The sequence below is a fragment of the Lepus europaeus genome, chromosome 9, assembly GCF_033115175.1.
Source record: "Lepus europaeus isolate LE1 chromosome 9, mLepTim1.pri, whole genome shotgun sequence".
Taxonomy (NCBI): Eukaryota; Metazoa; Chordata; class Mammalia; order Lagomorpha; family Leporidae; genus Lepus; species Lepus europaeus.
The window spans coordinates 100,954,013-100,977,217 of record NC_084835.1 but is presented as its reverse complement, the minus strand read 5'-3'; the positions used below and the strand labels follow the sequence as shown (position 1 = coordinate 100,977,217).

Sequence of the window (23,205 nt, the reverse complement as noted above, 5' to 3'; positions counted from 1 at the left end):
AAATTCTTCTCTAAGAAACTAGAGACTTTGGGGACAGCTGTTTTGTGCAGCAGTTTGCTGCTTGGAACACCCACATTCCATATCAGAGTGCCATGGAGTTCAGTCCTGACACTGCTTCCAATTCCAGTTTCCAATGCTAACATGAACTGTGAGAAATAATGATAGCTCAAGGGCTGAGTCTCTGCCTCCCATGTGAGACACATGGATTGAGTCCCAAACTCCTGGCATTAGTGCTGGCTGTTGAAGGCCTTTGGATGGTGAACCACTGGATGGAAAATGTTTGTTTTTGATACACTCTCTTTCTCTTTTCTCTCTCTCTCTTCAAATAGTTAACTAAATTTAAAACACAACTAGGGCTTTTAATTTATTATCTTATTTGAGGAAAAGGGGATGCATTCTTCTATTTATAAAAAGCATAATAAAGAAATGAATGGATGTTTCCAGCTCAATTTATCTGTAGTTATTTTTTTTTTATTTTTATTTTTTTGACAGGCAGAGTGGATAGTGAGAGAGAGAGAGAGAGAGAAAGAGAAAGGTCTTCCTTTGCCGTTGGTTCACCCTCTAATGGCCGCCGTGGTAGCGCGCTGCGGCCGGCGCACCGCGCTGATCCGATGGCAGGAGCCAGGTGCTTATCCTGGTCTCCCATGGGGTGCAGAGCCCAAACACTTGGGCCATCCTCCACTGCACTCCCTGGCCACAGCAGAGAGCTGGCCTGGAAGAGGGGCAACCGGGACAGGATCGGTGCCCCGACCGGGACTAGAACCCAGTGTGTAGTTATTTTTTTAATAAGGATGACAATCAGTAATGAATCAAACAGTTTGAATTATATGTATTTCACCAAACTCCAAGCTAGTAGTGTTTACACACACACATATCCATTCAATAATCACTGAACATCTACTAGGTAACAGGTATTGTGTAAACTATTGGGAAGTTTACTAGAGTACAGTATTTGTTTTTAGTTTATTGAGAAGCATGTGACCACTGCTAAGACAGATCATACCCAAAGTGCTACTGAGGTTTAGAGTAAAATCGTTTGAATCAAACTCAGGTAAGAGAAAGTTTCTCAGAAGTAAAATATCCATCATGTTTGGAAGGACTGTTAGGTGGCTTATGTGAAAAAAACTCTCTGGCAAAGGACACACTGAGTCCAAAAGCTTGAAGTATGATGTAGTAGAGGAAATGTACCAGGAGGGAAGTATAGGTTGGCAGAACATCAAACGTGAGGCTGAGGACACAGCCAGATCAAAATGCAGTGGAGAAGTGGAATAACACCATCAGATCCTGTTGTGAAAAATCACTCTGATAGCCCATGCAGAATAGAGAGGAGTGGAAGTAAAATGGCATCAAGAGGACAGGTGCAAGGCTATTTTTGGTGACGAATGATGACAGCCTGATATAAAGTATGGTTGCAGGAGTGAAGAGCACTGGATTGATTCCAAATATACTGAGAAAGTAGGAAATTAGAGATCTTGGCGACTGAATGGATATTGGCAGGGGGTGAAATGGAAGAACTGAGAATGATGGAAAAGCTTCTGACATAGACAACTGGTAGACAATGGTATCAGTACCAAAGTAAAGAACAATATAAAGAGGAATCACAAGGTGAGAGATTAGCTCTCAACTCTCAGCTGGTTGGAAGGAGCTGTGTGCACCTGAGCCTTCCATCTTTGTTATACTGAAAACAGCAAAGGAAAAATGAAAAAAAAAAAAGATCTTTAAAAGAACCCATGGTCTTTCTATTTTTAACATTTTTAAGAAATATGTGCTGTACACTGTAATTTAATGCTATAACTAGTACTCAAACAGTATTTTTCACTTTGTGTTTCTATGTGGGTGCAAACTGTTGAAATCTTTACTCAATATATACTAAACTGATCTTCTGTATATAAAGAGAATTGAAAATGAATCTTGATGTGAATGGAAGGGGAGAGGGAACGGGAAAGGGGAGGGTTGGGGGTGGGAGGGAAGTTATGGTGGGGGGAAGCCATTGTAATCCATATGTTGTACTTTGGAAATTTATGTTCATTAAACAAATGTTAAAAAAAAAGAAATTATCACTTAACCCTCTTTTATTTTCAATTCCATCACCAGAATTAATGATGGCCAATCATGTAAGAAGAAAAATGTTTTATGTTCTACTAAAAGTACCAGCAATGATCTCAACACAATTTAAAAATTAATCTGATGGTCAAGATGCCAAATTTATTTTGTATTTTTCACATATGCCAAGAAATGTTTTTGTCTTGTACATTCTGTTACACTGATCTAATATTCTTACACCAAACAGTACTATATTGATTTTAAGTCAAGTTTTATAGTAAATGTTAATTATACTTTTCAAAATTTCTTGGAATTCTTTTACATTTATTTTTCCATATAAAGTTAATGCTATTTGAATTGTATGGCATTAATAATATATCAGGGAAGAACTAACATTTATATGGTGTTCATATTTCCCATCTGAAAACATATGTGTCTATTTATGTATTGCTTATATTTTAAACAAATGTTATGTTTTTCTTCATATACAGTGTTTATATTTATTAAATTTAGTTCTGGCTCTAATGTTTTATATTTTATGCATAATGCACTTGGTTTCTGTATAATGTTTAAGCTAACTGTTCTAATATAAAGAAAGCCAACATTTTTAACTTACTATGTTCTTAAATTCTTTTATCAATTCAAATAGTTTTTCAGTTTAGTTTCTTGGAATTTCCAAATACAAAAGCACATCCTTTATAAAAGTAACAGTTTTTTTCCTTATGTAATGAAATTTATGACTTTTTAAAGTTTATTTATTCTTATAAAAACCTCTATGTTGTTGAGCAACACAAGTAGTAAAAAGCATCCTAGACTTATCTGGATCTTGAAGCAAATGCATTTAGTATGTAATTATCAGCATGATGCTTGCTTTTAATTTCTAACAATACAGTTCTTAAAACTTGCTTATATTCCTATACTGAGTATTTTTGAAAAAAATGATAATGACTGCTAACTTTTGTAAAATGTCATATTACATCTATTGATACAGTTACATGACACCTCTTTAAATTATACCTTAAGCAATTGAGGAGATTTTAATGTGCACTGAATATATGATTTCCTTTTGTATCAGAAGAAACTATACCTATTTCCTTAATATAGACAACAAGGCTGTATCTGCCTGATTAAGAAGCAGCTTCATAAGACCAGTGGTATGAGGATTTTATATAACTGTCAAAAAGAACTGTAGTTGAAGTCTGAAATCATACATCAAAATGAGCCACAACACACTACTGGGTTCTTACAGGCCATTATGATATTTAATCTCACAAGGATACAATGAGATAGATGCTGTTATGATACCATTTTTAGATGAGAATCCTTGAGGCTTAGGGAAGACACTTGTCCAGGTTTACATAGTGAGGGCAGTAATATTTAATCTCAGTCATTAAGACTCTAGATTTTACTTTATCCCTTCCACCCTATTTTAGAAAGACATCAAGCAGGTTATCAAGGTATAAAATATTTCATGAGCATATTAAAAACTTGTAAACACCAAGGAAAGAACTCAAAATATCTTTGAATATTTATCTAAGTCTAATCCATGCCACCCTTTGTACAATGGAGCTCTGAGATTCTGAACAAACACTTGATCAAGAATTGAAGCAGACTGTAAATTGCTTCCAAAAATCAGTTTTATCATTGTCTGCTGCAGTCTTATGTGTAAGATGAAATCCATTTGAAAGATAATAAGGGGCTGGTTTCTTTAATTTTGTAGTGAAATAGCTGTAATACCAACTCATCTAAATACACAACCCAGCAGTCAGTTAGCAGCACAGTGTATCACAAGACCCTTTGAGGGCGCCGGTTCTGTTCCGGTTGCTCCTCTTCCAGTCCAGCTCTCTGCTGTGGCCCGGGAGTACAGTGGAGGATGGCCCAAGTGCTTGGGCCCTGCACCCCATGGGAGACCAGGAGGAAGCACCTGGCTCCTGGCTTTGGATTGGCACAGCGTGCCGGCCGTAGTGGCCATTTTGGGGCGGGGGGGGGGGGCAGTGTGAACCAATGGAAGGAAGACTTTTCTCTCTGTCTCTCTCTAACTCTGCCTGTCAAAAAAAAAAAAAAAAAAGACCCTATAAACTCCCATCAAAAGCCAATGTGAGAGAAATTCTACTTTATGGTATGCCACCTATACAGCTTTGTTCATACCACTAACATCAAATTAAATTGCCAGGAAGAATTCTTTGCTCTTTGGGTAAGCCCCACTCTTTATCCCACATTGACAATTTTTACCCAGATACAATTTAATGCCTTTCCTGTTGCCCAAATTTCATATTGTCAACTTTTATTTTTAATAAAACCTAAAAAAAGTCCCTTCAAAATGTTAAATTCACCTCTCATTTAGATATCATTGCAGATTTCCTCTCTAGTTCCTTTTTTCTGCATCTTACTATCTGTACTTTTATATATTCTTATTTTCTCCAACAATTTAGAAAACATTTAATTTTTAAAAGAGTAATATTTTACTGAATATGAATGTATGATATGGTATTTATCTGCATCTGAAGTAGAGAAAATTTGGGGTTTTAGCCTGTTTCTTTTAATATATCTTATGTACATCTACCAGCACAGAATATGCTATGTACCTCCAACTCTTGCACATATTAAACCTTCTTTAAGCTTAGGACTGCACAATTTCAGATGTCAAGCCTCTAATTTCTGTCAATTGGTTCAAACTCAGAAAGAATAAGATGTAAACTAACATTAACTGTGGTTTGGAGGGCTGCAATTCAGGACAACACAGATTCTGATAGCTCTCAATGCAGGACTGTCAAAGGGAAGGAGAACCTGAAGTACAATGAAGAAGAGTCTAGCAAAGGCGCTACCCTAGCAGTGGGTCATACATCACCAGGACAGGGCTGATTGCTGGGCCCATCTCCAGGTGATAGTGGTGACAGATGTCACTGAAACATTCATTAAAACGTCTTCATGTCTCTTGCAAGTCTGACCTGCTTAAAGAGTTTGCATTCTTGTATTGAATTCAAGAATTCACTTTCCCAAACAGTAGCCCCATTAGTGCATAAGTCCTACTTCCATAACGGCCTGTTTCCATTTTGAAATGTACTTTAAATGCTGCCTTTTATCATAAAAATAATAATTCAAGTAATCTTTTGGATTTCATATTCTATTATTTTTCCCTTTTCTTGATCTACTTTTCTGCTTCCGGCCCAGTACTCAACATCAATGTTTTTATATATTTCGGTCTCAAAATGAGGTAAATATGAAATCAAAATTAAACAAAAAATTAGAGAGATTTACCTTATTTTCCACAGATTTTTATTTTAGTGTATCTGTCACTTTTTTTGTTCTGTTAATTGTATTGTTTTCCTCTTGCTATTATACTTAGTAGCTTAAATCACCACAAGCTTAGTGACTTAAAACAAAACAGACTTTTTTTCTTTACATTTCTAGAGGCCAGAAATCCAGTATCTCATGATATGAGCTAAAATCAAGCAGTCAGCAGGGGTGTGCTCCTGTTCAAAGCTCAAGGGAATAATGTGGCCTTTCAGGCTTCTTAAGGCTGCCATCTCCCTATGTCATGCTCCTGTATCCCTCCATCCTGGGCTTGTTGTCATATTTCTTTGACTTGTCCTCCTGCCTCCTTCATAAAAGGACCTTTGCAACAACACTGGGTTCACCCAGACAACCCAGGGTCATCTTCCTATTGCAGGCTCCTAACTTAATCACATCTGGAGTGTCTCTTCTGCCATGTCAGGTAAAACATTTGCAGATTTGGGAGAATATTATTCAGACTACCACTACTCATTCCTGCTCTTCATTCCTCTTTTATCCTAACAGGACTGTTTTAATATGCAGTGTCCCGTCTTTCTCGTGGCTTCAACAACTTGCACAGTATCATTATTCAGAAAGTAAATTATAATGCATTACCTCTCAAATACTTGTACTCAATGAATTTCATATATTATGCAGGTGTAAAATCACAAAAGTGTTTGTACTTCAGTTCTCAAGCAAAAAGGAACCTTATCATCACCAGGTCAAGGTTACAGGGCTAATTACTTATTTCCTGGACACAGGACGTAAGAGCTGGTTCTAAGACTCACTGTTTTGTCCAGCTGAATCACTGTTGCCCTTGCTGAAGGCTCTCTATTGCTGACTTTTGCAAGCTAAATCTCTCCACTTTAAGTTAGAGGTTTAATTTTATTTTTCCCCAGAAACCTTCTATTTAAGGAATGCAAACTTCATGCATTTCATAAACACAACTTTAGGAACACAGCAATTCATCCCATCGTACCTGCCCTCCTACTCACACTCCCACCCTTCTTCCTCCTCCCTCTATTCCCAACCTTATTTTTTACTAAGATCTATTTTCTTTTTCTTTTTTTTTTTTTTGACAGAGTGGACAGTGAGAGAGAGACAGAGAGAGAGGTCTTCCTTTGCCGTTGGTTCACCCCCTAATGGCCGCCGCGGCTGGCGCACCGTGCTGACCTGAAGCCAGGAGCCAGGTGCTTCTCCTGGTCTCCCATGGGGTGCAGGGCCCAAGCACCTGGGCCATCCTCCACTGCACTCCCGGACCACAGCAGAGAGCTGGCCTGGAAGAGGGGCAGCCGGGACAGAATCTGATGCCCCGACAGGGACTAGAACCCTGGGGTGCAGGCGCTGCAGGTGGAGGATTAGCCTATTGAGCTGCGGTGATGGCCCAAGATCTATTTTCAGCTAAGATTACATACATAAGATTAACTCTAAACTAGGTAAAAAGTTCAACAAATAGTAAGAAAAAAAAAACTGCTCCTCAACAGTTGGGACAAAAACCACATTATTATTGACTGTGTATGAAAATTTCCACCTGCTCACTGAATAAAACACTGGTAGCAAAAATAGATCCCCAAGCTCAATTTCCAAGAGGGATACCTTGCTGAACTTCATCGCAAATTCTCTCATTTCCTTATTCAAGACATTTACATAAGAACCTTGGGGAATTTTAATGATCTTGGTTTTTTTTAAGCTGAAATTTTGAGGCTGAAAATAAATATTTTAAAACTTCCCAGCTGTCAGTAATAGCAGCATGCTTTCCAGGGAACTCTGAACAAACAAGGTGGTTTGGCTTTATAATTACTTTAACAAAACATCCTAATTAAAAGGGCAATCCATAAGGAATTGGAGTATTTTTCCAAGTTACTGTTCATCTTCACATTGTTTAAGCCAATAAGAAAAGGCAAGAGAAACTAAAGTCACAGAGGAGAGAGAATGTTGCCTTTAACAATGTACAAATAGTGATGCTTCTTGTTAACTGACTTGCAGAGTTTGGAGTTACAGAGTAATGAGTAGTTCACTCTTCCGGGTTCACCAAGAAATTGTGAGGCAAGGAGCAAATGTTTCCCAACACATTATACCCAGGGAATACTAATGATGAAGTTCCCTTACAGCACAAACTTCTTGGCAACAGCAAAGAATACCTCCCCTTTCATTTGCCTTGTTTTCAGATTACTAATGGGTGTATCTTTTAATTTTTATTCATTTATATATTTCAAATGCAGAATGAAAGACATAGAGGCAGACACAGAGAGATTGAAATCTTGGGTTTGCTCAATCCCCAGCTGCTAGCTACATTTGGCTTTGAGCCAGGCTGAAGCCAGGAATCCTGAATTCAATCCATGTCTTCCACATGGGTGGCAGAGATCCAACTACTTGAGCCATCACCTGCCAGGTTCCAGGTGTACATTACTAGGAAGCTGGAAATAGATACCAGGACAGGACTCAAGGGCAGGGTGTAGGGGTACCAAGCAGCATCTTAACTACCGTGCCAAATGCCCATCCCAATGTGTATATGAATGGGAAAAGACGAAAATTTTCTTAACAATGAACTTCCAGATGAAGAAGTGGAAGAATGAAAAAAGTGGCAATACTTCAGATGTGTTAAGATAATCAAATTTTAACAGGAGTATTTCGATGAGTATACATTTTGATCAAATAGTCGCAGAGATGACTTTGCCTAAAGGATTTCTTTTGGGAGAATGTCTACATGCTGTTTCGCACACCCTTCTCTGTCCACCTAATGGTCAGAATCCCTTTTCTCTGAAATCTCTAGCTTAAATACTTTTTGTTTTTGTGAAGTCTTTTCCAATATAGCAGCCCCAATCTGCCTACGCCTCCATGAGCTGTTATCATTTTTGTGTTTGTGCTGTGCTTCCCATGACTCCGTACATTCTAGGTTCTTAATTATATTTCCTAATAACTGCATCGGTACCCACATAAGGAAAAAACAAAGAAGAATGGTGCATGTGGAAGAGCGATATTATTAATCCAAGACCATGGAAAAGTTCAAACAAAGCCAATCAGGCATTTATTAGGACTCTCATGAGCATGCCACAGAGATCCTTGACTTAGAACAGCTCAATATATTAATACATTCAGCACACATGGATATGAAAGGCATGGAGTTAAGTGGAAGTTTTGTAGCATCTGAGAAGCTGGATTTTATATTTTGATTTCACTTAGACTGTGACTCATTCAGAGACAGGAGAAAGAGCACATTAGTTAAGCAAAGTCCCATTCATTCTGGATACTTTATGGGAACTTCAGCACCTCTGCTCCATTTATTTTTACTCCTTCCAGTAAGAGATACAGTCCCCTGGGTTTGAGTAAGTGATATGACCTCATTTCTTAGAATCATTTGTCTTGAATCACGGTCTTTATTGTTACCAGGTCAGTTCTATGATTCCTGGAGTTCTGCTCTGATCTCCTGCACTGGATGCCACTGACCAAACCGAGTCCTGAATTCCAGATGCACAGTCACTAACTGACTTCAGCAAGTTACATTTCCTTAGCTTAAGTTACTCTTTTTAAAGTAAAGTAGGTAACACACGCTCATAATATTAGATAAGAGGATAAAACAAATATCCACAAACACTTAATTCTCAGGTAAAATATGAAAAAATCTCTGCATGGCAAATCATAACCATCCTTTTGATATTTACGTAAGGCATATCATATCCTCAAAGCTGTAGGCTCACCTCGCTGGGCTCCTTTTTCACTTTATCATCAAATGGGTGGTCTCAGGATGTCTGCTCTTAATGTTCATAGTGCTGTGAGGGTGCTGGTCTGACCTATTCACATGGCTGCTCCTCACTTCCTTGAAGTCTGGGCCCTTATTTAACCATTTAAAAAGACCTGTTCAACCTCCGTTATAAAATGGTACTTCCTGAGCCTTGCTATTCCACCTAACATGTTTTATACTTCTTTTGAGCATATATTACTATTTATCATTCTCTCAATACTCAATATTCCTTGAAGGTAGGTACTTTATTCATCTTTTCCTTTACTCCTAGTTTGTATGATAACACCTGGTATACATGGCCAAACTTGGAAAGTTTGTGGAAAATGAATGACAAGTTTATTTGGTCATGAAAAAAAAAAAAAAAAAACAAAACCTGAAATCCATGCATAGTTTTATCATAATATGCATTTTCATTATTTTTTAAAAATTCTCCTCATATATACCTTCAGTACTTATTGAATGAATTGTCACTAATCTATTGGAAAGAGTATGAACTTTGTCAAGTGTAATTTTTTGTAAATTATATAACCTAAAACAAGTTAAAAGTGCACCTGTAAGTCTCAAACTCCTTTTATGTAAACTCCAGTATTACCTCTAGCATTATTTTACCTGGATTGCCTAAGTCTACCTACTTCTAATACATTTTGCATGCTTCAACCAGGCAAATCTCTTCAAAATGCAATCCTAATTAAATCATTCTTTTAAAAATAAGTCCTTTAATAGCTTAGGATAAAGTAAGTAATTGCTTTAATGACCTTAAGATAATATTCAAAATACTTGATTTGTTCATGTCAGATTTAGAACCTATCTCTCAAGTCTTACCAAATGCCATTTTTATTTTCTTTGATGGTCTTTTTTTATTCCTCTAACAGTGCCACTATTTGTATTGACTTCAAATACACATTTATCTTACTTTCCATTAACATTCCTCAATTTGTAATGTACTCTTTTGCATAATCCTTACTAATTCTTACTGATCCTTTAGGGCTCAATTTAAATGCAGGTTTTCTATATGACTGTTCATCTATTGTATGGTCTATATTTATCTATGTGTCTTTCTATCATCTATCTATTGCAGACCACAGGGTTTTCAAAATATCTAGCCAGGTTTGAATTACAACAATGACAATTTCCTATCACTTCATCTAAAATGCCATCTCTCTTTGTTACACTCACAGCTCTCTGATTTATTACTGCATCCCCAAAGTTAAGCATGGTGCCTGGTGCTTAACAAATTTTCTCTAAATATCCTTTGAGTTAATATGCTATCGCAGCTAGTGATTATCAACATTACAGAAATAACATCCTTTGATTATTTTACTGCCACCATAATTATTTTAGTAAAAGTCAAATCTGTGGCTATAGTAAAATCATGAATGACAGATATTTACAAAAAGAAAGGAAAGATGGAGAATGAAAAGGAGTAATCCAAGCGCAAAGAAAGGAAGAAAGGCTTGAGGAAGAAAATGGAAGAAGCAGTAGATCAAGAATAAAGATGAGAAAGGAAGGAATAAAAAATTCCTATCCTTTAAGTGAATAATTTCAAGTCCACTAGATACAAAACAAAATCAATTTTACTATCAATTATTTAGGCAATGATCTTGTGCCAAATCACATTTTCAATGCATATATGATTTTTGGGTCCCAGTTTTGATCACTTAGCTTTAAATATGTTGATCATAACTTACTTCTTTTTAAGTGCATTTAATTGTCATTAATTTCTACCTCTTTCACTTGAAACTCCAATTCCATACAATAAAAATTTTTTTCTGTTGCTTCCTTTACTCATTTCTTTTCAACTTTGTTTCATATTTAGCCACGTATTTTTATTTTTTTTAAATATATTTGTTTATTTATTTGAAAGGCAGAGATAGAGAGAGGCAGAGGCAGAGAGTGAGAGAAGTCTTCATCTGCCTCAGGCCATAGCAGGGAGCTGGATCAGAAGTGGAGCAGCTGGGACTCGAACCGGTATCCACATGGGATGCCAGTACTGTAGGCAGCAGCTTTACCTACTATGCCACAGTGCCAGCCCTGTTATTTTTATTTTTAGACCAACTTTTCATCTGCTTATTTTGAAAATTCTGGTCATATTTAAATTGCTGATTAATGCATTTATTATGGATCTTAATATCTCATGCATGAATGTCTCAAGACAGCTACCAGTTAAGTAGATAAAATAAGTTGCCTTTTATATAAAGAAAATGTCAAATCAAATATTAATGATTAAGTCATCAGCAAGCCAAAAACTACATATTGATGTCTTGCTGAAGCATCATTAAAAAAGCTAGAGAAGTTGAAGTTATATAATATATTTCATGGTTACTATCAGCAACTGTAGCAATTTTTGTGAAGAAACTGGTTAAGATCAATTATTGACAAAACATAAATAGAAAATAATGTAATTTCAGATTACAATGAAAAAAAAGGAACCTCCTAAAAGAACCATAACTAATGCTGCACTACTCAAAGAGTAGCAACTATTGCAGACCATGTATGCAATTCATCTTTTTTTTTCAGTTTTATTTTACATCTGAATATATGGAAGCAATACATTTTCCCCAAAGTTGTAGTTTATCAACTTTTTAAAGCAGCGCTTTGAAGCTGAGATAACAGAGAAGATGGAAACCAGACTGCGACTGACTGGGGAGAGATCTTACCATCCAGATCATTCTCTGGGGTCTCTGCTGTATACCAGTTGGAGGGGGGTCCAGTGCCGTTGACTGTCATGGCTGACACTTGGAAACTGTACTGACTGCCCTTCTCCAGTCCTGGGGAGAAAAAAAAGTTACTGAATAACAAGTATTTTTAACAATAGTCGACACAATTTGCATTGTTTATGATTCCTGTGGTAATTATTAATATTTTGGCCAAAAAAGCAGGATTATCACAGAGAGAAAGCAGATTATTTTTTCAGATCACCTCATGTATTATTTCTAGTTTATAAAAATGTACCACTGAAAATAGCTTCAGGGCCGATGCAGAAATATAAAATATGAACGGTGAAAAAATAATCAGAAATAGCAAGGATCATTTTTCCACCCCGTTCAGACGAGCCCCGACTATAAATCAGGAATAGTCCATCTAACAGTTTATGCCTCCATCATTCAGTCAAGGTCAGGGATTACAGTTTCTTTAGAATAAGAAAGAAGAATCCAAAGCCGCTGCACTTGTGCAACCAAAATCAAACCAAACCAAACCAAAACCAAACCAAACCAAAAACCCAGTGTGGGCTTTCATCTCTTAAAGTCATCTTTTGATTATATTTTGTTTTTTATTTTATTTTATTTTTTGACAGGCAGAGTTAGACAGTGAGAGAGAGAGAGAGAGAGAGAGAGAGAGAGGTCTTCCTTTTTCTGTTGGTTCACCCCCTCAATGGCCGCTATGGCTGGCGCTGCACCAATCCAAAGCCAGGAGCCAGGTGCTTTCTCCTGGTCTCCCATACGGGTGCAGGGCCCAAGGACCTGGGCCATCCTCCACTGCCATCCCGGGCCACAGCAGAGAGCTGGAGTGGAAGAGGAAGGAGTAAACGGGACAGAATGGGAGCCCCAACCGGGACTAGTTCCCGGGATGCCAGCACCGCAGGTGGAGGATTAGCCTAGTGAGCCGAGGAGCCAGTCTGATTATATTTTGTTTTGCAGCAGCTTCCAATGAGAGGTGAAGGAAGTCAATATGAAAATTTGACACTGAGGTTTTTTTTTTTTTTTTTTTTGAGAGCATAGAGAGATCTACTGGATTACTAGTATGATATGTAAATAACTTTCTTCTTACCCAAATATCAAAGTAGCCTTCTAATGTAACGAATTACTGCAAATGGATAACATGTGTTGCTATGGTGTGGCTTTCCTCTCCAAAATCCATGTGGAAATTTAATTTTCACTGTTAAAGTTTTAAAGAGTGAGGCCTTTAAGAACAGATCAGACCATGAGGGCTCCACACCCATGACTGGGTTAATGCTGTCATCACAGGAATGGGTTCCTGATAGACTGAGTTTTCTCCTCTATCTGGCTTGCTTGTGTGCCCTGCTCTGACCTCTTCCACAGAATTTTACCTTGACATAATGGCGCTATGATCTTGGAAAAGCATCACCAGAATCAAAAGCAAAAATATTTTCTATTGTTTATAAATTACCCAACCTGGCATCCTGTTACAGCACAAAAAATGAACCAATACACGTGTCAACGAACATCTGGAACATCTGACATTTTTGAGACACTCAGAACTCAGCTGAACTGCCAAGTTCTTTTAAACTGCAAGGAACTGAACAGCTCTGAATAAGAAAAAAAAAATGGAATCTCTGGCTTTTCCATTAATCTGTAATTTCACAAGTCTTTGGTGCTAAGACAAATTCCTAAATAAAATACATTATTGGGGCAATGATGCTCACAACATGTAAGTTTTTTTAGAAGAACTAAAATATGATATAATTTATTATTAACAGGAGATGGCATTTTCAGTGATGGTTAGAAAAGACTTGGTAATTCCAAGGGATAGTTGTCTTCAATAAGTAGCAGTACTAGAGAAATCATCTGGTAAATTCACTCACATAAAGTGATCTGTAACACAAAGTGCTATCCTCTGAAGAAGGTTCTATTTTAGTAAAATAGACTGAAAGTTGAATGTGGTCACACAGAGAAGGTTAATGGTGCTGTTTTTCCTTTGTAATCACTGGTGTTTTAATCGTCTATCCCTAGTGTCTACAAAAGTGCCTGGAACATGGTAGATGCACACACATACAAGATTGTGTGAAAAATCCACTGAAACTGATTGGGCACAGCAGTGGGTAACATAAGGCAATTATTAGGTTAAAAAACAACATGGAATGCCATCCAGGTGGCAAAAGAGTTCCTTTTGAAAGTTAAGACCCTTTTCACCCCTCTATCAGGCTAGTACTGATTTTCATTTGCTAATGATACTGACCTGAGAAATTTAACATAATTTTATTCAAAATGCATAGACAATTCTGTCCATAGGACTATTATGACAGCTGATTTGATATACCATCTGTGAGGGTTAGTTATATGTGCCATCTGAAAAGGCTGTAATACCCAGTATTCAATCATGCACTAATACCAGTGTTTTTGTGAATTATTTTGTAGCTAGGACTCAGGTCCACATTCAATTGATTTCTAAGTTAGGGATATTGTCTTAGACACTTGGCTTGGCCAGATTCCATCAGGTAAAAGGTCTTAAGAGCAGAACTGAGCAGACATTCTTCTGCCCATGGATACTGACTTCAGTTTGGAAGCTCCAGCATGCCTCTCCTAATGCCTCCCTGTGGATTTTGCAAATGCATGCCAGTTATCACAACCACATATGCCAGTTTCTTTCAATGGACCTCTTAGTATGTATCTCCTGCTATGTCTCTGGTTGAACCCTGAATGATGCACCATTTTATTAATGCAATATTTTGATGCATAAGTGGAAATCTTTCTGACTACCCTATCTTACGTTCTATTCACTAGACTGTAAGTCAAGTCATTATTTGTAAAAAAAAATCTATCACTTTTTAATAGTCATTAGACTATCTCACTATAAATTGTATTTGCAATTCCATCAAACATTTGTATGCATTTGGATTCATGTATTTTGAGTTCAGGGTCCATCAGAGTCATTAGTTCAGTTTTAAGGGGATTTAAATTTGTTAATAACTTGAAGTGAGCATTACAAAGCAGCTTAGAGACCATTTATTGTTTCAGAGATGGTTCTCCAATGGTGTGTCATGTGACCAGCCCACGCTATTTATGAGTATCCCTTCCAGTCACACACAGTAGGACAGCTCTCCATGTTGCCCTCTCTATTCCATCTGCAGGGAAGTTTTAGCTTTTTGTACAGATTAGTGACCTACATTTTCCTGGGAAATTTCTTTGAAGTATTGTATTTCATATTTAAGAAATACTTGATGCTGCTTTTTATTATAGAATACGGCTAAGCTGTGGAATCTCACACCACAAACATCTAGAAATTCCAGCTAAAGTACAAAAATACTTAAATATGTATACAGAATGTTATGATTAAAGGAAATTTGAAGTAATGTCTAATCGAATGGCACACTCAGTGCTGAGCATCTAACAGAGCGGCCAGTAAACAAGGTGGTGATGTGTTTGGAATGAGAAATCCATCCACGACAGAACTGCTTCCAATTATTTTGCTGATTCAAGTTCATACTTAGTTGCACTGATGTGCTTTACTATCGGTATCATCTGCTGTTTTACTCAGTGGAATGTTTTTTTTTTTTTTAAATTTAATTTCTCTTTTAGAATACTTTTACCAACTGTTTGGATTCTAAAGTTAACACTTTCTGTATCAAACATTTCCAACAGAATTAGCCCTGTGACCCTTTCCTATACTTAGGTTAATATAGGATGAAATGATAAACAGAACCAGAACTTTTGGCTTTTCAGAGATGCAGTCTGGACATTTCCCTCAGAAATCTAGGTTGAGAATATTCCATGATTCAGTGCTGTGAGCAGTGCTTTGCTGCGCAAGTCAGAAATACATGAAATCTCTAATCCTAATTTGACACCTAAGGTGATAAGGTAAAAATACGACCTCTCATGTTACAGCATTCTTGTGGGGGACAGATGGCAAATTGCCTATTAAAGTAGTGTATAAATTCTTGTTTTTAAAATACTCTCTATATATACACTAACCTCCACAAATAAAAGAAAATACATGATATTCATCTTCCTGGGTCTGACTTATTTCACTCAGCATAACGATCTCCTGTTGCATCCATTTGTTTCAAATGTTAGGATAAAATCATATTTTTAACAGTTGAAAAGTTGACCAACGTGTGTCCTGTGGTTTGTAAGTTATGTCCTCGTTTGAGTTTCTAATATCCTGTGATTTTGACATAGAATACATCATTTGCACTCATTTTTCAAACAATGATAACACACTCAGATAAATTAAGCAAATGTCCTGTGTGGTCTTTTTGAATCAGAACCTGGATCGCTCTTCGGTGAAGAATCTGGACTCTGTCCTATCATTTTCTGTGTTCTAAAGAAGTGCTGTTTTCTTAAAAGGCCCAGCTAGGTGGCCAGGCTAGGACTCAAGGACAGTAGCCACAAATATAAAGCAGTACACAAATGCAAGAGGACTTTGTGATGATCATTTCCAGACTGAATAACGGGCAGGAAGGTAGGACAGAATGGACGATTCTACTGTTTGGACTTTGGGTCAACCTAAGGGTTGGCACTATGGCATAGTAGGTTAAGCCTCCACCTGGGGCACCAGCATCCCATATGGAACTGGTTTCTGTCCTGGCTGCTCCTCTCCAGGTCCAGCTCTCTGCTGGTGTGTGGGAATGTGGTGGAAGATGGCCCAATTGCTTACAACCGTGCAGCCATGTGGGAGACCCAGAAGAAGCCCTGGTTCCTGGTTTCAGATCAGCCCAGCTCCAGCTATTTGTGGCCATTAGGAGAGTGAAATAGCAAATCGAAGATCTGTCTCTCTAACTCTTCATTTCTCTATCTGTAACTCTCTCAAAGAAATAAATCTTTTTAAAAAAAGTATTAGGGCCCTACTTCTAGTATCTAATCAAAAGTTCTTTTATATTGTACTCATTCATTTATATTATATATATATTAGATATACAGATATAGATATATAATGGAATACTACTCAGCCATAAAAAAGAATGAAATCCCATCTTTCACAACAAAAAAAGAGAAGTCAGCCTATGATTAAATGTTTTGTGTGTGTGTGTATGTGTATTTCTAGAAGTTGTTGGATGTTTTCACCAAACTGGGACACTGGGCATATTTAATATTATTTTAAAACAAATTTATCAGGCAACCTTTTTACTTTTACGTGTTATAGAGTTGACTTATCTAACTGCAAAGGTAATCTTCAATTTATATCATCTAATAGACAACTTTTTCCACCCCTGCACTTTTCCATGATCTCTTTATATACTACTTCTCCTACTATTCAGAGTTAATCATATAGTTTTTCAATTCAGTAAGAAAATATGTTTGAACGTTTGTGCCATAACTTGTTAGTTACAGTGTAATGAAAAACTTGCTGGCCCTCCTTTTTGCTCTCAATTTCTCACCAATAAAATGTAATATGAAAGTCAAAAAAGTTATAAAGATTAAATTTTTAAAAGAATACAAAATATTTAGGGTAACAGCTGATATCAAGGAATAATAAATAATATTTTGTTGTAAATCTTATATTTTAAAAGATTTTATTTTCTTTATACAATATATATATATAGATATAGATATATAATAGAATACTGCTCAGCCATAAAAAAGAATGAAATTCCATCTTTCACAACAAAATTGTTGCAACTGGAAATCATTATACTTGGTGAAATCTCTAAGGATTATTTTTAATCACAATGATCCTTCATATAGTCATATAATAATTTGAGTCACTCAAAAATATAGAGTGAGCAAAAGATAACAACATGGATCACATAACAAGAAGTCTAACACCTTCAATCCTCTTGGGCTCATCACTTTAACATGTGCTGGATTATAGAAGTATCTCACAGGCCTCAGTTGTCTCTTCTGGAACAAAAGGGTTTGGATGAGATGAACTGTGTGGTTCCTAGGTCTTTGGAACCTGGAAGTACAGTCTCAAAGTATGTGTGTTTGCGTGTGTGTGTGTGTGTGTGTAGTTCCTGGATGCTTGTAATTATAATTTCATTCTTAAGAAATATAATGAATCTAGTAATGCTTTTCTTAGCTATAAAAACATCTATTTTTCAATAAAAATATGCTTGAAATTCCAAGATGGCTGAATAGGGAAAAGACATGCTGATTCTGACCAGAAAAAAAAGCAGAAGTGTATTCCCAGGGGAGAGTTGGAGAGACGTTTGCAAAGGAAATTCTACAGAAAGAAGAGAAATGCCATGGAGTGGTGTGGCAAGTGTAAATGTACAGCAATGAGTGGGGCGCCATCCATAACTCTCATAGCCAGAGGCTGGAGGAGATGCCAGATTCTGAGAATTAGGGGAGAGCAGACTGCAGAAGCTGGTACCACTGTGATACTGTCTGAGGGAAACCCTTGGTGGCCTGCACTGTCTTTGAGTCTATCCTAGAGCTGCAGTGTGGGGCAGGGCACTCCCAATCCAGTGAAGGAAAAGCCCATTTCTTTCTCCCCATCCCCTCACAAGGGTGCCCAGCAACTGCAGGAGAGAAGGTGCATCCTGACACAAATAGATGCTGCAGCAGCTCTCATGCATGCTACCAGGGGATTTTAGCAGAGGGAAACATCTGTGTTTCCCACTGCCTTTGAGTCTGGCTGGGAGGATTGACAGGGGCTGGGCACACACTAACGAGTGTGAAGTTTCCCCAATCTCTCAACCTATCACATGCTTCAGGGCTCAGACTTCCAACTTGGAGCTCCCATAGGCAGTGGGCTCTGGAATTGATTTTGCTCTCTCCATGGACAGGGCAGGCTCACAATAGAAAGAGGAAATCCTCTGCACTCTAGGACTTCATGATAAGGCATGAAGTGTAGTGGGTCTCTGAGCCATTGCTGTGTCCAGCGTCAGGCTCAGAGCTCCTGAATGTCTGGGGTGGATTATTGTAGAGGTTTCCCTACTCACAATGAGGACTGCATAGATCCTTTGTGTGGTTCATGTGCCAGCATGGGTAAGGGTTGTAATCACTGTAGGCTAATGCCAGGCACTGATGTTGTGATTATGCTAACAGGTGTAATCATATACTCCCCCTGCTGACAATAGAGGAGATCTACCATGCCCAACATGGGTGACACCCTGGATTTTACCCCACTCTTGAGCACTGGCCCCATCCAACACATGCCTCTGGGTATTCACTGAAGGAGCAGATACTCTACTAAATCACAAAGGCACACATCAAAGATAAAACCCAACAGTGAAGAAAATCAACTGTTTCCACAAAAGCCTAAAAATAATTGTGGAAATACAAGAAATATTAACAAGGAAAACAACATGATTCCCCCTAAGGAACACAACAAAACTTCAGTATTAGACTGTGGAGACAAAGATTGATGGAATGCCCGAAAAGGAACTCAAAAGGATGCTCATACCACATAAAGCAATTTACAGATTCAATATGATTCTAATCAAAATATCAAGGAAATTCTTCTCAGATTTAGAAAAAAAAAAGAGGCTAAAATTCATGTGGAAACACAAGAGTCCCTATAAAGCAATATTTCAAAAAAGGCAAAGTTGGAGGCATCACAATTCTAGATTCAAGAAATATTTCAGGGCAGTTCTGATCAAAACAGCCTGGTGTTGGCACAGAAACAGGCATTGAAAAATGGAACAGAATAGAATCTGCAGAAATTAATCTGTGCATCTACAACCAACTAGTCTTTGACAATGGAGCTAAAATTAATCCTTAGAATAAGGACAGTCTCTTCCACAAATAGTGGTGGAAAAATTAGATCTCCACATACAGAAGTAAGAAACAATTTCCCTACCTTAAACCTTATACAAAAATCAACATAAAAAAATCAATCAAGGATGTCAATCTATGACCTGATACCATGAAATTACTAGAGGATAACATTGGGGAAACTCTGTGAGACATCAGCATAGGCAAATAATCCTTTGAAAAGATCCCAGAGGAAATCTTTACTTACTATATACTGAATCGATCTTCTGTATATAAAGAGAATTTAAAATGAAAAAAAAAAACACTTGGTGTTAAATTGGAAATTGCATAGAAAATTAACCCAATTCTTAAAAAAATATCATGTAGGATCTCTGTCCTTAATGTAACTGTACATTGTGATTTAATACTATAACTAGTACTCCAACAGTATTTTTCACTTGTTGTTGCTATGTGAGGGCAAACTGTTGAAATCTTTACTTAATATATACTAAACTGATCTTCTGTATATAAAGAGAATTGAAAATGAATCTTGATGTGAATGGAAGGGGAGAGGGAGCGGGAAAGGGGAGGGTTGCAGGTGGGAGGGAAGTTATGGGGGGGAAGCCATTGTAATCCATAAGCTGTACTTTGGAAATTTATATTCATTAAATAAAAGTTTAAAAAAAAAAGAAAAGATCCCAGAAGCACAGATAATCAAAGCAAAAATAGACAAACTGGATTATGACAAGTTAAGTCAGAAGCTTCTCCACTGCGAAGGATACACTTCACAAAGCTAAGGAATTGACTGAATGGGAGACAATCTTTGCAAATTAAGCAACTGATAAAAAATTAATATCCAGAATCTATAAAGTGATCAAGAAACCCTACAACAACCAAACAATCCAGTTAAATTCTTTGTCCTTGGGCAAAGGACTTGAACAGGCATTTTTCAAAAGAGGAAATTCAAATGGCCAATAGACACAAGAAAAAATGCTCAGGATCACTTACCATCAGGGAAATGCAAATCAAAACCATAATGAGATTTCATCTCACTATAATTAAAATGGCTCTCATATAGAAACCAAAAAAAATATAAATGCTGGTAACAATGTGGGTGAAAACATTCCCTAGTCCATTGCTGGTTGGAATGCAAGCTAGTACAGCCATCATGCAAGACAGTGTAGAGATTCCTCTGAAAGTTGAAAATATATCTACCATACGACCCAGCCATGTGACTCATCAGAATTTACTCAAATGAAATGAATTCAGTGTATGAAGGAGTTACCCCCATGTTTATTGTAGCCCAATTCACAATAGCTAAGACATGGGATCAACCCAGATGCCCATCAAACAATGACTGGATTAAGAAAATGTGATACACACTATGGACTATTACTCAGCCATAAAAAGAATGAAATCTTGTCTATTGCAACAAATGGATGCAACTGGAAACCATTATGCTTAGTGAAATAAGTCAGTCTCCAAAAGACAAATATGTTTTCCCTGTTCTGTGGTAACTAATAGATTATAAAAAATGTAATGCATAATTATTTTCATTGCAACCTGCATAACATTATTCTTCATAAACTGTTGAGATAAAGGGGCATAAAGTCTAAATGAACTTAATTATTATCTTATAACAACACAGGAAATATTTAGATGTTACACTGAAATTGGTTATATTTCATTGAAAGAAATCATGAATGACAAATTAACTAAAAATCTATTCATGGGTGAAATTTTCATTTATACATTCAATTATTATTTATAACTGTTGTCTACATTCCTACTATTCTAGGGTCTTTTTGCTTTTTACTTGTTAAACTTCTTGTTTTTAAACTTTTATTTAATGAATATAAATTTCCAAAGTACAGCTTATGGGTTACAATGGCTTCCCAATCCCAAAACTTCCCTCCCACCCACAACCCTCCCCTTTCCCGCTCCCTCTCCCCTTCCATTCACATCAAGATTCATTTTCAATTCTCTTTATATACAGAAGATCAGTTTAGTATATATTAGGTAATGATTTCAACAGTTTGCTGCCATATAGCAACACATATAGAAAAAAAAATACTGTTGGAGTTCTAGTTATAGCATTAAATAAGAGTGTACAGCACATTAAAGACAGAGATCCTACATAATATTTTTTTAAAAAAATTAATTATTTTTCTATGCCATTTCCAATTTAACACCAGGGTTTTTTTTTTTTTTTTTTTTTCATTTCCAATTATACACAGCAGACTCATAGAATGGCAGGCGTCCTAAACAACACTCTGGCCTCAGAATCAACCCTTAAGACAGTCTGATCTGGCGGAAGAGCCCATGAGAGTATTGTAGGCATGGAAAGCCAAGATACCATGGAAAAGAAAAAAAAAGAAGAAGACCTAAATGAAAGATCTCTGTGAGTGAGACCCCAGTGGAAAGAATGGGGCCATCAAAGAAGGAAGTACCTTTCTCTGAAGGGAGGAGAGAACTTCCACTTTGACTATGACCCTATCGGAATAAGATCAAAGTCAGCGAACTCTAAAGGCTTCCATAGCCCTGGCAACTCATGACTAGAGCCTAGGGAGATTACTGATGCCATGAACAGGAGTGTCAAATTGTTAAGTCAGCAACAGGAGTCACTGTGTACTTACATCCCATGTGGGATCTGTCCTTAATGTGTTATCTAATGTGCAGTGATGCTATAACTAGTACTGAAACAGTATTTTTACACTTTGTGTTTCTGCGTGGGTACAAACTGATGTGATCTTTACTAATTATATACTGAATTGATCTTCTGTATATAAAGATAATTGGAAAAGTGATTTAAATTTAAAATTTTATCTAAAATAAAGACAGAAAGAAAGGTAGAAGGAAGAAGAGTGAAAGGTAGTGGGAGAAGAAGAATTTCATTATGTTCTGAGACTCATATCTACAAATCATACTGAATCTGATAAAAATTCATTAAAATTAAAATAAAAAATGGGCCGGCGCCGCGGCTCAATAGGCTAATCCTCCGCCTAGCGGCGCCGGCACACCGGGTTCTAGTCCCGGTCGGGGCACCGATCCTGTCCCTGTTGCCCCTCTTCCAGGCCAGCTCTCTGCTGTGGCCCGGGAGTGCAGTGGAGGATGGCCCAAGTGCTTGGACCCTGCACCCCATGGGAGACCAGGATAAGCACCTGGCTCCTGCCATCGGATTGGCGCGGTGTGCCGGCCGCATCGCGCCAACCGCGGCGGCCATTGGAGGGTGAACCAACGGCAAAAAGGAAGACCTTTCTCTCTGTCTCTCTCTCTCACTGTCCACTCTGCCTGTCAAAAATTTAAAAATAAATAAATAAATAAATGGGTAAGTTCTATTTTTCCACTATTTCTTCCTCCTGTTTCTACCTCCACTACTAAAATGATTTTAGTTCTGTAATCCTTCTATTTCTAATGTCTTAGAACTCATGCGAAGAAATGGAATATTATTCAAAAATATGATTCCTTAATGTGAACATTCCTTAATGTGAACATTCTTATAAAACTGCCAGGCTATTGTTTTAGTTTTCAGACCACTTAATACCAATGCATGCTAATTGTTATGTTTACTCAATACTGGCCTTGAAACACAAGAGAGCCTGTAAATTTCAAACACCTTCTCTGAAGGGTACTCCAAAGTTTTAAAAAATCATTTTAAAATGTAGTTAACTTGAGTTCCCAGAATATAACTGATAGCAGTTATCCAAAATCTTTGTTATAACTCTGAATTACTTTGTTATTGCAGATGTCATATTATCTTACTAAAAAACACACAACAAAAGACACCTGAGAGGCAGATGTCACATTATCTTACTAAAAAACATACAACAA

The 23,205-nt window shown here is 37.2% G+C and overlaps 1 protein-coding gene across 1 annotated transcript in view; it reads right to left on the bottom strand.

Moving 5' to 3' along the window:
* DCC (DCC netrin 1 receptor) overlaps positions 1-23,205 on the bottom strand; it is an 824,910-nt gene that overhangs the window by 196,806 nt on the left and 604,899 nt on the right. The window contains exon 17 of the mRNA XM_062200029.1: positions 11,716-11,826. Coding sequence (XP_062056013.1) covers positions 11,716-11,826 — 111 coding nt within the window. The remainder of the gene's footprint in view (positions 1-11,715; positions 11,827-23,205) is intronic.